Raw genomic sequence first — 16,367 nt, forward strand, 5'->3', positions numbered from 1 at the left:
TCGATTTCATGTATGAAATAAACGAGTTATAGAGCACAGCTGTATGATATACCTTATCTGAAATACCTTCACAGTAGGGGTTCACACATATTATATACACACACTTTCCTCATTTCACTCAGGCAAATGACACACAGATGAATTGTATGAAATGTCTACTCTGTAAGATATATAACCATATCAAGAAATATGTCAGGTCACAGTACATTGTAACCTACTGAGTGCATGATTAGCACATACCTGGTCTAAGATGGCCAACAGTGTCAGCAATGCTTCCTTTCTTTACCTTTGCAATGAAAGCACCCAATTTTCCCTTTTCTGACAGTTTACCACCAATCACTTTCAGTCCTGAAAAAACACAACACAGCTAATGTAATAACAGTTCATTAGGCACTATGTATATTTCCACAAAGTCAAGCTGCGACACAAGTCACCTACGCCTGTTTCAGAGCTCCTGTATGCTTAACTGCAGGCCATTATGGAGTGTCATTACCATTGTAGCAGCTTCTGTGTTGTAAGAGGTGGTGACAGCTGGCAATGTGTGTGGTCACGATCTGAGTTAGCTTGTCACGTGTGGCTTACCCAATATTGCACTGGAATCGCTCTTCTGTCCTCCTCCCTCAAGAGGGGTTTTCTTCAGGATCATGTGACCAATCCACTTAGAGCCATCTGCTGATGGTTGCCAGGTAACTGGATGCTAGAATCAACACAATCTCATCATTATCATATAAAAAAGAACACCTATCATACAGAATTTGCCATTATTCTTACAAAAATCTCAATTCTGTTTTGAATTCTAGGCAAAATTTACATTTATGCAAAGAAATGTTTTGGAATGTCTTAATCTCGGTGCATATTTGTTATTAAGATCTGCAGGAGAACCATCAAAGGACCACTGTAACATATATTAAGACAGACATAGTGTCAGATACTTCAACATGGTTGTATAGGAAAAAAGCAGGGAAGTCTGTCACTGCAGAGCAGAATGGTTTGGTGTCCATGAATTCTCACAATACTGTCAACAATAACAAATGAAAGCACATGCACATTTTTCTGGAATTTTGTGATATTAAAGGAAATAAATCATTGGAATACATAAGCAATATAAAGCTCCAGTTAAGTGGGAATGAGTGGGAATTTTATGACACTTTCAGGAATGTGCAAGCCATATCATGGCAGCCAAACACACCAAAATAGGGCTCTATACATCATAACAAAATTGGGAATCAAATCCAAGTGTTCCTTTGTGCATTTTAAGGCTTACATGTGAATGAGTGGATCAGTTAGGATTAATGTCACTTGAACAATATTTCAGTTCTATCATGGCATGTCAGCTTGATGCATGTTGAAGAACTAAAGTGATACTTGTCTCAGAGGCTCACCATGAGTAGGGGCTTGGTGCTGACAAACTAATATACATAAATCAGGATCTGAACCAACGATGACAGGTTTCTGGTGTGCCCCAGAATTCAACAGCTATGGTACCATAGACAACTGGGCCACAAAGGTTCCTATAATTGTATGTGCATACAGTTTTCCAAAGATAGTTTCTGCTTGTTATGAAGGCAAAAATGAGCATTACCAAATTAGTAAATGAACAAAATATCATTTCTGCTGTGATGAATTTAGCATTTTCTAGAATATAAGATGCTAAAGTATGTAGATATTTTTAAACCTGTATGTCCATATATTATGTTATGAGCAGTACCTTTTGGTTCTCGTGCATTTGGTTAATTTGACAACAATGTTTACATAGTTTGACTAAAGCTGAAAACATGAAACATGACATGTCCACCACCCCATCACCATTGTCATAGTGGGGGAAAACAGGAGAGTGACTACGCAGACATGAAGAGCTAGTTCACATTTCTAAAGCATTATTTCAGAAAGTAACTGATCCATCATTTCTGTTTAGGGTCAGCCAAGTACATTCAGATTGAAACAAATGTATGTCTGTTTACCAATTCTTTGATTCTTAAAAAAACCCAAAAAAACCAATGCAAAGCAAAAATTTATAATTTAGAAATGTTATGACAACGGTGCTGTTAAGGACATTTTATTAAAATTAATATAAAAGTGCATGAACTGATTTACTTCCTGGACCTGGGCCCTACAGTTAATAAACTAAGTGAAAGTGTATACATTTTGCATTCACAAGTAACACTGACACAAGTTTATTGACACATAAAGTGTTAAGCCTTACACTGAGCACAGCATGAAAGGGGTAAACATACACAAGTCTGTTTCAACACATTTTCATCCTATACACCATATGTATCACATGCTCTTCATGCACAGCTCTCTTCATGATTATATTTGAGTAATAACCTTCCACACAAAAAATTTCTAATTCTTATTTCTTAAGATAACATTATCTTTGTACAGAAAGGATAAAATTAACATGTGCTATTGTTATTACAAATAAAAGACATTTCATTTTTAAAATTAAAAATGCACGTTCTTGACATTATATGTGAAAGTGCCTTGTCCCTCTCAGTGACATCCTACTTTCAACCTATTCACTTTATATTATTGCCAATATGTGCAAAAAGAATATGTATTGATACTTAAATATATACATATATGTTAGTATCATACAGCATATACAATGTTTATCCAATTTTGAATCAATGTGATGGATGCATAAGAAACATTGAAAATCACAAAAACAAAGTTTACATTATGACAACTGTCACTCCTGCTAATTTTGAAAAAGAAACTCTAAAAAAGCAGTGTATGGATCTTAATATACTTAACTAAAGAAAAATGCTGGCCTTCAATCACCATGATGGACAACATAATGACATTCAACCTATCAAACACTGATATTTGATAACTGGGCAAAGTAAACAAAATAACTGATAAATTCTTTGGAAACAGAATAGGAAGAAATACACATTTAAACATTAGCTTCTGTTTAAATGACAAAAAGAGTTACTATTTGTAGAAAGAAACATTTCTTTGATCCTGGATACAAATGAAACTATTCCAGCATTTGATAAAACACACAAAAATACCCCTAAAACATAAATATATTCAATAATCAAGTAAGAGAGAATTCAAAATAAAAACACTCTGCAAGTTATAATAATTAATTTCTTAAAAACAAAATTACTTCAACGCAAGCATTGGAAGAATGAACAAGTGAAGGAAAAAGGAAAGTTCAAAGAAACATCACCAAAAATACAAAGCAGAGAACAAATAAAAGCAAAGAATAGAGAAACTGCCTATAGTGCTTGTACCTTAAGCAAGTTAAGAAGGTCTTCATTCAAAGTTTGATTACTACTGGAAAACCCAGTGTCTATGCCCGAATCTTTTATTTGACGGTCCGACGACCCGCTCTCATCATCGAGGGAGCCGCCTCGCCCTTGCTCAAATTGCAACATTTTAGCATGTCTATTTGAAGGCCGGGTGGACCTAAGAGAGGACCGATCGCTGGTGCTTTCTAGATCCCCTAGAAAGACGAGAAAACATTGAGTAAGCTGGAGTGCTTACCGGTACTAAATGTGAGGCACCATCCACCCCTGCCCGACTTTGTCATCTACCACAGCTGCTGAAAGGTCTGACACCTTTCATCACCAAAACACAGCCTGTCCTTCTACCCTTCCTACACAGGATCTAATCATGCCCTTTGTTAACACTCTTCTCTCTTGGTTAGCATAACATGACTCTGGTGTTGATCCATAAATCATGTAAGAGTTGCTACAGGGAAACATTTCCAAGTCTTAACATGGCAGTTTCTATGTCCATTTGCCAATGAGACATGCTTGTGTTTTGGAGGTGAAAGCTGTTAGAGAGCCGTGACTTGGAGGGATGGGCTCAGCCAACAACAAACATTCTTCATAACTCACCGACAGAAATTTTTTGATTTTGGCAGCCAGGATTTCATCCCGTTTCCACTGTTCTTCTCCAACCTCATACTCCCCTAGATTCAAAAATCAAAATCATTCTTTCTTATCCTTAAGCCTGTGGAATGCAATTCATGGTGAGAAAAGAAGAAAAGGGTCACACTGGAAGATATATGTTTCAGGAATTTTCTTTCATATTAATTCCTGTTTAATATGAATTAAAAGTTAGATGTATCCACCATACAACTATTTTGTTGGCAATCTTCAGAATTCCATTCATGGGTCAAGAGACTATTAGTTTCTTTATGATAAATGAATGATACCGTTTTCCATCCACTAATTCTCTATCAGTCAAACATATAAATTATTGATTTGTATATAACATGTATGCTTTTCTCTCCTACACATAAAATCAAAGAAAAATCATTATTATCTTGATTGTCTGAAATAGAACAGTATTATTTGCAAAATTAATGATCAATGCACATGCAAATATGAAGGTAGGAGGAGCAACACTCTGTTATATATATATATATCTCACATGCGACAAATCTATCAACACTATCCTTGTGCCCAAACTGGTTTATATGTTCAGTATTTTAGTGAAGCAAAAAGGTCTACCGGTACCTGAAATATCGCTCTCAAACAAACTCCTATATCAAAACAATTCTTTAAATTTTCTATTTCTTGAAGCTTCTTTTATAGGTGCAATATTTGCATCAAATTTATGTTTTACCTCTTCAAATCCAGTTTACTATCACTGCATAGAAAGAGAATTTTCAATCAGCTGCTTAAAATCTCATACGTAAAACACTGATAGAGGAAAGGGGTGTGGTTCTACATTGTGCGCTGTTTCTAGTCTGCCAAGCCTATTTTATTATAAACGTACAAAATATTAAACAAATGTACAAAGTAAGGGTGCTGTTTTCTACCTGAGGATTTACATTTGTGCATGTATCACGGTGTAAAATATTGGACGTAGTTCATGTGGAAAGATGATAATATCTAGTCAGTTAATTTGATGTTGCCTTTTACTCACTTTCTGATCAGTTATTATATACAAATTGATAATCGATTTAATACTTTATATCTCATATTATTACATAAAAAAAGTTATTACTATACACAGCAATCATGTAATTTCATATTATTGGGAACATTATCATTTCATCTATTAATAATATGAAAAGGATGATAATAAATACAAGACAAAGCGTGTGTTTAACCAACTGAACCATTAAGTTACCTTGATTTTTGAGTTTGTACTGAATGCAGGGATTCTGAGTGAAACAAGCTTGGCTTTGCATATTTGAAACCTTTCACACTAATAAACAAGAACACAGTACTCTTCATGGAAAAGATCAATTTTAGAAATATTTTGAGACTGAACCAAATCCTTCATCAGGTTAACTTTGAATCAGCATCCTCTAGATTGTCTCTCCAAGTTAGGGAGTACTGTGTTCTGTGTCTCCATCTATTTCAGCAAGACAAGACTAGAAATCATACAACTAAATATATCACCACTAAAATCAGACATAACAGCTTGCAACATCATTATGAATCAGTAAAGCTACCAGGCTGCTGAAATCGTTGGCTAGTGTTTCATTAACATATCATAAATATGTGAGATTTGTATGTGACCCTTCTCTGAAAAGAAGAAACTCTTTAAAGTCATCACCAGAAACCGAAGGAACTTTGTCTTACAAATCTCACATATATTACTGAGTGGGCGAAAATGCCAAGAAGCAACAGATACCATGTATCAAACTGTCATGATGCAATCAATGATCTCCATCCTGAGCGTAACTGACAAACGAGATTTTTCCATGCAGGAAGCAATAAACAACAAACTTGTAAAATGTACAACTGAATATGTGATCTGATGAAATGTAGGTATCATCTATCATGAATGGTGGTCATTGCCATCCACACTCAAATGGTTTGAACACACCCAGTGGGAACAGTTTGACTCATGCATCATACTCCACTCAGTACCATTTGATGCCTTTAAAAGGAATAAAGGACAAAATGCCCAAACAATTTCAACGTATCTGGTAGCCACTTGTTTGACACCCAGTAACACAAGTCAAAATTGATACATCAGAAAAACTAGGGCTTACAATTTCTTGATGGAAATGTATATCTACCTCATTAATGTAAAAGACAAATATGTTGTCATTGGCATTTCAGGCTGGTAATGAGCTATTCCGCTATTTTTAAATGATGTGTGAAAATGTGTTTTACTTTGAAATGGAGACAAGAATTCCATACGAGTTGCTTCAATGATTCCTGCATAAATAGGTATCTTAGTAACAAATCATCTCCAAAGTTTGAAGTCAATTCACTTAACTGTAATAAACATAAAATATTTAACTAAGAAATGAAAACAGCCTTCAATGTAATGCATTTTCAATATCTATTTAGTCAAAAACTACATTCATGTATCATAAAAAATTTAGGGATAAAAATAAAATAAGAAATTATAACCTACACCTATAAGAAATTCCTGAAGACAAATGCAAAATTGGAAGAAACATCTGAAAGTAAATAAGTCTGATTCAATGGAAGTAAGTAATTATGGCACCAAACTCGCCCCAACATTGAAGAAAACTATTCAAGAAACAGTATATATTAAAGTAGACAATTTTTCAAAATATGATAACACTTGAACTATGAAAGGTCTGAAATAAAAACTATACCCACAAACAGGAACCAAAGGGGGAAGGTAAATAAGGATATAATATCAACTTCAATAATTTCATGGTATTTTCAATCTATTTAAATCTTCTCAATATAAACAAAATATAACATATCTTAAAATATTTATCAATTTCATGAATATAAGTAAAAAGATTCACAAAAATGTCTTTTCCCCCCTCAACTGAAAACAAATAGGAAATTGCTATCACGATCATGACATAAATATTCAGTTCACTTCATTTTGCCTCTGATGTGCCATATTTCTTTTGCCATGTTGGCATGTATTAGAATCAATCTTTGCACATAAAGAAGCCCTGTTTTGCCAACAGTCAACGTGATCTTGTGTTGAGGGTAGTCATAATATTGTTCAGTAGGATGGCAACATTTATATTCTTACATTTATGTGATCGCAGTCTGGAGCCTATACCAGCCACCATTGCAAGATGAAAGGAAAACAAAAGCCAGTTAAAGTGTATTCAAGGATTGAAACTGGTAGAAAAGACTTACAATGAATACTTTGCTCTTTGGTCCATGGTAACATCATTAAACGTTTCAGCAAGTTTGCTACTTTGTTCAAGGTAGCGAGCACTACAAAAATTGAATTTGTAATCCTTTGAAAAAAAAGGATCTCCTTATGAAACCTCATTTGTCCTTGATTTGTTTATCAGCCAATCTACAATATACTTGGGAGGAAAGGTATCTGCAAAACTTATTTTCTGATGACAGTAATGAAGATATTGTTAAATACATGAAGTGAACATGTAGTAAACTGATTCAAAATTGCATAATTTATTAATTTTAACAGATGTAATGCAGAGAAATCTAAGGATTACAATGAAATGAAAATGATCTCAAAAGGCCTTTTCCATGGGAGGCAATGACTCCTAGAATGATATCATACTGAGTATGGCATCATTCCTATTATGAAGTATGATTCCTGCAGGTAGTTAACAGTTCTGTTTTATTTTGAACAAAATTCTACAAAATGTACATATTTGATAAGGGCCCTAGTTAATTACACACAACATAGATAGAAACCTCAAATACATTACTAATCATAGTATATAATAGTGATATGGCATGCATTAAAGAAAAATAATCACTCCAGTTTCAAACCTTGGCTGTGTAAGTTTCATGGCAAAATGCTTTGAAGACCCTCAGAAGTCCTATGTGGACTGAATTCTGTGAGGCTAATGCAATAAATCATTGGTCAATACTGACAGATCCATTTCTTTCAAAGTTTAATAGAATCTATTTAATCAAATGGAGGTATTATACATGCCAGCTACCTTAAATTTAAATGTCAAAGCATTTTGCTTAGCAGAACCACATAGCGACAGAAACCATTCACTTCTTTAGTCATTAACTTCACCATATTCATGATCTGCTTTAAGTCAAATGTCAATGTTTTAATTGCAATTTGTTTTTAACAAAATGGAAACATGATTAAATAAAATTTATAATGTATTCTACCATAAAGCCAGATGTTAAGTCATCATATCATATTACTGATTATTCATTTATAAGTCTACAAATTCTTTGAGTACATAATAAACGGCAGATTCTGCAAAGGGTCTTGCATAGGAAGACTGTACAAACACTGTATATTTGACATATTCAAGCAGACATATCTTGAGTTGTTATAAATGCAACACATCATAGCAATCGTGGAAACAGTTTTGCCAAATCATTATAATTGAGGGCAGAATCAATTTATTATGTGTGACATATATTCACACCCTCAATACTTACACTGAATCTGTTATTTTAGTATTCATTTCATGTTTTCATTTCAGAAATCTAATGCCTTTATGGAACTTCGTAGATTCAGACAGAATGACTAAGAATGAATGGTTTCCAATTATACAATTAAATAAAAAGCCAACAATTATCATATACATAATTGCTATATACATTAACACACATATTGGCAGGAAATAAATGTCATATTGACTGCATCTGATGTAAAACAGTATTGACCCAAGCAACAGTGATAGTTAAGCTTTACACTTGTGACTGGCTGCAACATTATCTAGGTCCATAATATTCTATCTCAAAGCAATTGATTTTATGAAATTCATACTTTGGTCCTGTTCAATTATTAAAAGTATGTTTTAATATTTAAACAGTGCCATATTTCCATGTAACATCTGGAGCGACAATGAATAAATTCTGGTTTGTATTGCCCTATTTCTCATCTGTTAACTACATTTGGGTTTCAATGAAATACACTGAATGAACCTTTAAAAGGATGGACAAAGTGGAACATCTGTTTCTCAGTCACTGATTTTTAACAAGTTGATTTTGGTTGGTATTTTGTTTCTAAGTATTAAAAGCTTACATTCCATTTTTTTAAATTCTCAAGCAAAAAGAAAGTTTATGCCCAAACTGACAAGTGCCCAAGAACCAGATATACTTGTCTTACCCATGCAGATGTTTCATCAAACTTCTTATACATTTATTTGGCTTAATTTGAAATACAATTCTTGACACATGAAATAAACTAAAGACATTACTTTTTGACTGAAACCAGAAAGCAGTTTGCTATTTAAAGAACCTTAGATCGTTGTAGATCTTGAACATCAAAACATCTAATGGTTACACTACTTCTCTTCAAATGTGTTTTGATAATTATCCATGTTTCAAGTCAAGTCTGTATGATTTCAGGTATACAGTGACATGTTCAAATAGACCACAGAATTTGATAATTATCCATGTTTCAAGTCAAGTCTGTATGATTTCAGGTATACAGTGACATGTTCAAATAGACCACAGAATTTGATAATTATCCATGTTTCAAGTCAAGTCTGTATGATTTCAGGTATACAGTGACATGTTCAAATAGACCACAGAATTTGATAATTATCCATGTTTCAAGTCAAGTCTGTATGATTTCAGGTATACAGTGACATGTTCAAATAGACCACAGAATTTGATAGTTCATTTTTTTCAAAGGGAAGCAACAACTCATCTACAGGAACTACTTTCATTGGACCATTTATGGACAATATGGTTTCATCACTTGGTGCTGAATTGTAAAGGTTTGAAATGAGATTAAACTAGTTCTTGGAAACACCAACATATGACAAAGTACCATCTATTTCTCTTTGTCATTATCAATGTTAACATCATTATCTGTTCATTAATTCAACAGATAATGGGGGATAGATGAGCTGAATTCAACTGGTTCACAGCTCAATATGGACAACATAATTAGATTAAGTATTTTTCATGGCCACCAGAGCTGTGACCCATTTATCATGGGTTAGACTGATGACGCCAGTGCTGTGACCTATTTATCATAGGTAACACTGATGACACAGAGCAGTGACCTATTTATCATACATTACACTGATGACACCAGTGCTGTGACCTATTTATCATGGGTTAGACTGATGACACCAGTGCTGTGACCTATTTATCATAGGTAACACTGATGCCAACAAACATTTCTGACATTTGTTTTGTTACATTTAATCTTTTAGGTTTCAATAAAATTCATGTCATTGTTTCCTGCCTTTAAGATCTTTACACTTCAAAGTGTTTCATCTTATTTACCATAACAATTAGTTGACTTCATCCTACCTTGAAAGAACTGTGACATTTGCAGTGACATATGCTTGACACCTATTCCTTACAACATACCCATCATTTCTGTAATCATTAGATGACAAGTGAATGTCAATACATCTGTAACGCAAACAGACTTCAAATGACATGACATTTGTCAGATGGATTTTATACTGCTGTGTGATCTTAACTGATTGTATCATCTCTATTGATGGCTGTTCTTAAAACATCAGAGATAGTTGCCATATTGAACATAAATTTATATACCACTTACAAAGAAACCCAAATGACCATATTGATGTTTGTGTTTCTGAACAACTTGAACTGGTTTCTGCAAAGCTGTGAAGGTATGGAGGTAGCAACAGCTTGAAAATTCCCTACATTAATGATAAAACTACATATCCTCATTGTTATATCAAAATCACAGGGAGAGGAATGGTATGATGATCGTGACAAATATACAAGATTATATGATAATTATATGATAACAGTGTAAGCGGATATAAGACTATTCAGTAACACTGTCCTTGGGTTTCAATGTAAGTGATTTTAAGTTAATTACTGAAATAACAAAATTTAATTTTTCTGAATATCAATAAAAATAATATTTTACATGATTTTTATTTTTACCTTTTTCGCTGACACTTTCACTTTCAATCTCTTGCTCCTCACAGCTGGAACACTCTGGTGTTGAACGTATCTCATCATCAGAGCTGCTCAGTGAGTGTTGCCGCTGCTTCTTACCTCGCTTGTGTTTGTGAGGTTTGGGTGGTGGTGGTCGAACACAATCAGATGGATCTGAACTCAGAGAATCATTACGTAACATACTTTCTAACTTTTTACGATTATTCCGTGTTGTCCGTGAAGCAGCGGAGCTAGGATCTAGATGTTGCTTCTTATCACAGAATCGGTCCCCATCTCGACCTTCCTCTGAGGCTGTTAATTGTGTATCACTTGCATGATCAATTAAAATTCTATGCCTTGGCACTTGAGAATCTTTAAAATTTTCAATCTCTAATTCTTTATTATAACGGTCCCCTCGTTCTCGACTGGGTGACCTTCGTTGGTCCTTCATGCTACGTTCCCGATGATGCCTGCTGCTTCCACGTCTTTCAACTCGCACATCCTCATTTTCAGTTATGCGTCCATCACGAGTGTCTACACCTCGCCCCTCACGTATATCCTGAGAATCACCATGTGTTCCCCGGTAATCCTTTTCAGGATACTCTCGACGTCCATTCACAGGTGATTGTCGATAACGTTCTGCTTGTCCATCTTTCCGTCTGTCCTTGCCACTGTCTTTCCGTCTGTCCAAGTCTCGATCATCCTGGCGCTCACTATGTCGTCTCTCATGTGAAGCTTGAGACACCAGTTCTCTTCCATCCCTGCAAGTAAGGAACCATACCAGAGACATTTTCAACATGAACACATATCTTGGAAAAGTTCCCAAAATATTCTGTACCTTTAACCGAATGATCAATACTATACTGAGAATTTGCATTTCATTAGCCAGCCTGTACCATATCCTAAAGATACCATAGCTGACATATATTTCCACTGACAACAACTCCCCACCCCCCAAAACTGAAATGCAAGCAGCTGTCCATACATTCATATGCCTTGTCAGAGTGCCACATGATTTACAGAAACTAATCAGGGTCAGACGTACCTATGTCTCTCTCCTCTTCTTTCTGTTGGTTCTCGATGTTCCTTTCCACGTTGCCCAGTTAATGCCCTATCAGAAGACACTTCTCTAGACCTCTGTCCCCTATCACCATGACGATCACGCTCCACGTGATGATTATCTGCATAGCCATCCCTATATTTCCTATCAGTCTCTGACAACCTGGACTCACTGTGAAATCTGTGTCTTGCAGGGCTGCGTTCTTTCCCCCTACCTCTTTCTATCTGTCCATGTTCTCGTAACTTTTCCTGTTCTGAGATTATTCTATTATCACTAGAAGACCCAGGTCCAGCCGGGGTATTTGTCAGATCAGCTGATTTCTTCTCTGTTAGTGCATCTGACATTGAATACTGTCTCTTGAGTTCTCTCCCTTGTAAACTACCTGTTCGACTAAAATTCGATTTTTCTATATTTTCCTTCTCAGATCCTTGACTACCATCTTGTTGAAGCATCTTTTGTTTCTTTTCATTCGGCGGGCTAGTAGTGTCTAGAGTTTTTGTTAATAATTTCTCACATGCAGGATTAAGTTCGGGCATGTCTAAAGACACTGGTCTTGCCATGCCACCATGATACCAAGCACCTGTCTTTGCAAGCAGTTCTTGTTTCTTCCGACATAAATTGCATGCCCATATAATCTGAAAACAGGTAAATATTAACAAATTAAATCATGCATCTTCAAGTCAATTCATTTGACACTCTCATCTGGAATTCACAGCCCTAGCTGAATCTGAAATGAAAACTGAAATGTTTCATGTCAGTGATATAAATGAACAAAATAGACATATTTCAATACAGTAGCACCTAATAACAACTAGGTAGGCAATTCTTTACGTGGTTCATGGATAAATCTTTCTTCAATAATGCATAACTTTTCCTGGTGTTCCTCGAAGAATATACAAGTGGTAATGTCCATAGTCACTGGTGCCCAGGAGAAACCACCAAGGAAGCATTCCTGGTTATCTTCCAAGTACAAATTCACAAAATCGAGGAGACACTTTTATGACATCACAACAAAACACATTTTGAACCATTCTGCAAAGCCCGAGATTACCCTGATGGCGAAGTAGGATAGCTGCTGCAAGCTGAAAGTTCCTGCATGGTAACTGTGACTAAATGCGTATGTGCATGTGTGTATCAGTACTGCAACATGCTGTCACTGATGCTGTACACACCTAACTGGTATCTCTTTCACACATACATTACATACATCAGATACTGTCATTTCATTATCATAAAGACAAGTTATTATGGATGAATATGTTTAGAAACATATGACTGGATGTGGGATATTTTGTCATTTTGAATGGGAACAAAACTTTTTTTCAATTGTATCATATAACTACTTGCAACAAACTCAAAACAATTAGAAATCATTTAGCACTTATTGTACCACTGAGCATGTGAACAGGTATAACCCAGGTAATCAGTGAGATGACTGCTTATTACTTCTGAAAACATACTAAGGATGGATAAAAATGGACAGGAGACATAAGACTAAAGGAAAACATTTTTGTTTCTTTGCGTTATCTTATGAACAGAAACATAAACATATATTTATCTGTGAACAGTTTGATGCCAACGTCATTCCTCCATTTACTATTATCCAAAAACATTAGGTCACCTTATAATAAATCAGTAATTTACAATGTACTTAAAAAGATTAGATTGGAAGAAGTTGAAGAATATATAAAGTAATCCTTAGAGTAGCAATAAAACTAGCAGGTTCTTAAGTTTAATGAATTCTGATTGACCTACTAATCAACTGGAAACAATAATTTAGCACTGACATTTACATACAAGAAACTGTGACACTATTGGTGCTGACAAATTATATAGGGTGAGTGGTATTAGATACAGTCCAGTTGCTAACACTTAAAGGTCAACAGTGAGGCAACTTACACACTCTAGATCTCAAGTACCATATGGTATGGACATGACTTTTCTTCCTGCTAGCTGCCAATTTCAGTTGAAAACTATTCAATATTATACAAAATCAGCTTGTTACGCAACCAACTCAATATGCATAATGCTTCCTTCAATTTCACAGGGACAACTCCAAATCACTTTCCTTTAACCAACAGTTAAATTTGTGAGTGGCATGCAGGTTTATTTACTAATTCAGTGAAAAGATTGACAACTTTCACTGTGTGCTGTACACCATGATTGTAATAAATACTAGGTAATTCAGAAGTAGAGTACCTCTGATATCAAAATGATATCAAGCATTATTAAGGCTTGTCTTTAAGAACAAGATTCCTTATAACTTAATGGACTTAACTTAATTATCACTAAAAAAATGTTTAAGTTGAAGATTTCATGCTTAACCATTAGTAAATGTTTACTGGCCATGACAATACAGTTCACTTACACTTTCCTGTCTCCATTACATTTGGTTGCCTTCCAAATATGTAATACATTCTGAATGACTAGGTATTATACACTAGACAGGCCTTCTAAGCTAGCCGGCCATCATTACTCCATGCATTCATTGGTCAGATTTCATATGAAAGCACACATGAAACAGTCTGCCACATTCTGATTACTGACTCTTGATATATTCAATTACAAACGTGTGCTAAGGGAATGGTAACTCTATCTTAAAATAGTGTAATTCTTTAATAGAAATACTTTCATGAAACCAGTATCTCCTTCTGTTTGCAATGCATGTCACTGTCTCATGAACTGGCAACTTGGAAACATTTTCTGTTTAAAATTTGTAACATGTTGAAAAATGCAAAAATCAATTTACATTTTATGCTCATATGACATTTACAGTATCTGGCTATGGTGCCAGTTGACTCTGTTTCAACAGAAGAGCAGTTTACATTGTTGAAACTTGTCAGACATAATCTATTACAACCTATTTTTCTTGAAATACTACCTCATGTTTATACAGTTATTTAATACAGATACTTTAATTATCAAGCCTGTGTCTCTTACACAGTAAATATATTTATTAGGCAGTTCTTCATGGTATGATATAGGATATTTATATAGCGCACATATCCACGCACTAGGGCATGCTCAAGTCACTGGTATTTTTCCCTTGATCACTGGATGTCAATCTCAACTCCCTGGGGAGTATACAACTCTTGCTGCCACTTGGCGCACCGAGTTTATTGAGGCTCTCTCATCCTAATGAGGTAGCCATTAACAGCTGGATGGACTGGGACACATAGTCACACTTAAATATCAATTCAAATAATTTGATATTACATTATTTTAGGATACGCACTATATATAATACATGGTTTCTAATGCTTTTAAACTTTGTAAAATAGTGTCACAAACATTGACCATTTTAGGAATGACATTAAATCATGAATAGATTACCACCAAAGGCCATGTTATGCAAGAGTTAATTTGAATATCTGTCATCTAAGATATCACAACACACTCGTGTCTGTTTATCATACAGGTACTGAAAGTACATAAATGGTTTCAGTGTGTGGTATGTCTGGAAGCAGGGATGTATGGAGGGAAACTGTGACGAAGGTCATGACCTACCTGCATATCTGGCTGCAATCTGAGCTCAGTCCATTTCATTGTCTGAGGAAAGAGAGCACACTTAGACGCACACCAAACACCCACAACACAAAGTGTGTCAGACACTGTCTGACTGTATCTACATCTAATACTACTTTTAGTCGTTATATCATTGTGATTCTCAATTATGATTTGCAAAACTGATTTTTTAATCATGCACATATGCCCGTAACATTGCAAGTGAAAGTAATAACTGTACGTAAAGCAGATTAACATATATTTATTCCAGATATAAATTTCTGTCATCCTTTGATATAATCCTTTTTACAGACAATGAAATGGACAGAGTTGTGCTATGAAGCTGTAATATTGCGCTGTGTTAACATAGAAATATAGTCAGATAAAAGTTTCAGCATCATATCGGTAAACAACATTGTGCATCAATGTGTAATGCCCAGTAGCAGTAATCACAAACTTCATCACCTCCAGTTGACAGACAAATACTTTTCATTGCATACAGCATTGGGAAAATGGGAAAACATATACATACAAAGTATACAAAAACTTGTCACTGTACAGATGGCAGGCTAGCTTATTCTCGAAATGTTCGTAGCCCTATGAACTTCTTAAGTCCATTCTTAACACATTGGCTACGATAAAAGTTAAGAATTCTTAGGGCTACGAACACTTCGAGAATAAGGGCCCAGAAGTAATAAAGATATATATTCTTTGAGAAATTATTGTGAATAACTGTATCTGTACAAATGAGTTTTACTCTTAATCTGCTCAATGTTTAAGTTCTTCGTTATATTTAACAGGCAAGTTAGACAAATAATCCTTAGACAAAAACATAACTATACAATGGTTCATAGCTTTAGGCATCAACCGTTATGGTTTGCTGAATAAGAACATACTTTATCCAACATCACCATTTAACAGTTCAACTGGGATCGAGCAGGGATTAACTATAACATTCACGCCATCCATGCAAAGTAATACACATGCATAACCTACACCACAAATAGGTCACATTTTCTGAGACTAATTATCCCTACATTGTTAATGTATGATTAAATCCT

The 16,367-nt window shown here is 34.9% G+C and overlaps 1 protein-coding gene across 10 annotated transcripts in view; it reads right to left on the bottom strand.

Moving 5' to 3' along the window:
• The window catches only part of LOC137277881 (regulating synaptic membrane exocytosis protein 2-like), a 66,419-nt gene that overhangs the window by 22,026 nt on the left and 28,026 nt on the right, over nucleotides 1-16,367 (bottom strand). For 2 of the 10 annotated variants that reach the window (XM_067809860.1, XM_067809859.1), the window contains exons 4-9: nucleotides 15,310-15,351; nucleotides 11,788-12,437; nucleotides 10,749-11,503; nucleotides 3,243-3,454; nucleotides 583-697; nucleotides 241-348 (exon numbers count right to left, since the gene is read on the bottom strand). In XM_067809860.1, the coding sequence (XP_067665961.1) occupies nucleotides 241-348; nucleotides 583-697; nucleotides 3,243-3,454; nucleotides 10,749-11,503; nucleotides 11,788-12,437; nucleotides 15,310-15,351 (1,882 nt within the window). Of the gene's footprint in view, nucleotides 1-240; nucleotides 349-582; nucleotides 698-3,242; nucleotides 3,455-3,851; nucleotides 3,926-6,945; nucleotides 6,970-10,748; nucleotides 11,504-11,787; nucleotides 12,438-15,309; nucleotides 15,352-16,367 lie in introns of all 10 variants that reach the window. The other 8 variants (XM_067809868.1, XM_067809866.1, XM_067809863.1 and 5 more) reach the window with 6 other exon arrangements.

Source organism: Haliotis asinina, chromosome 3 (assembly GCF_037392515.1).
Source record: "Haliotis asinina isolate JCU_RB_2024 chromosome 3, JCU_Hal_asi_v2, whole genome shotgun sequence".
NCBI lineage: Eukaryota > Metazoa > Mollusca > Gastropoda > Lepetellida > Haliotidae > Haliotis > Haliotis asinina.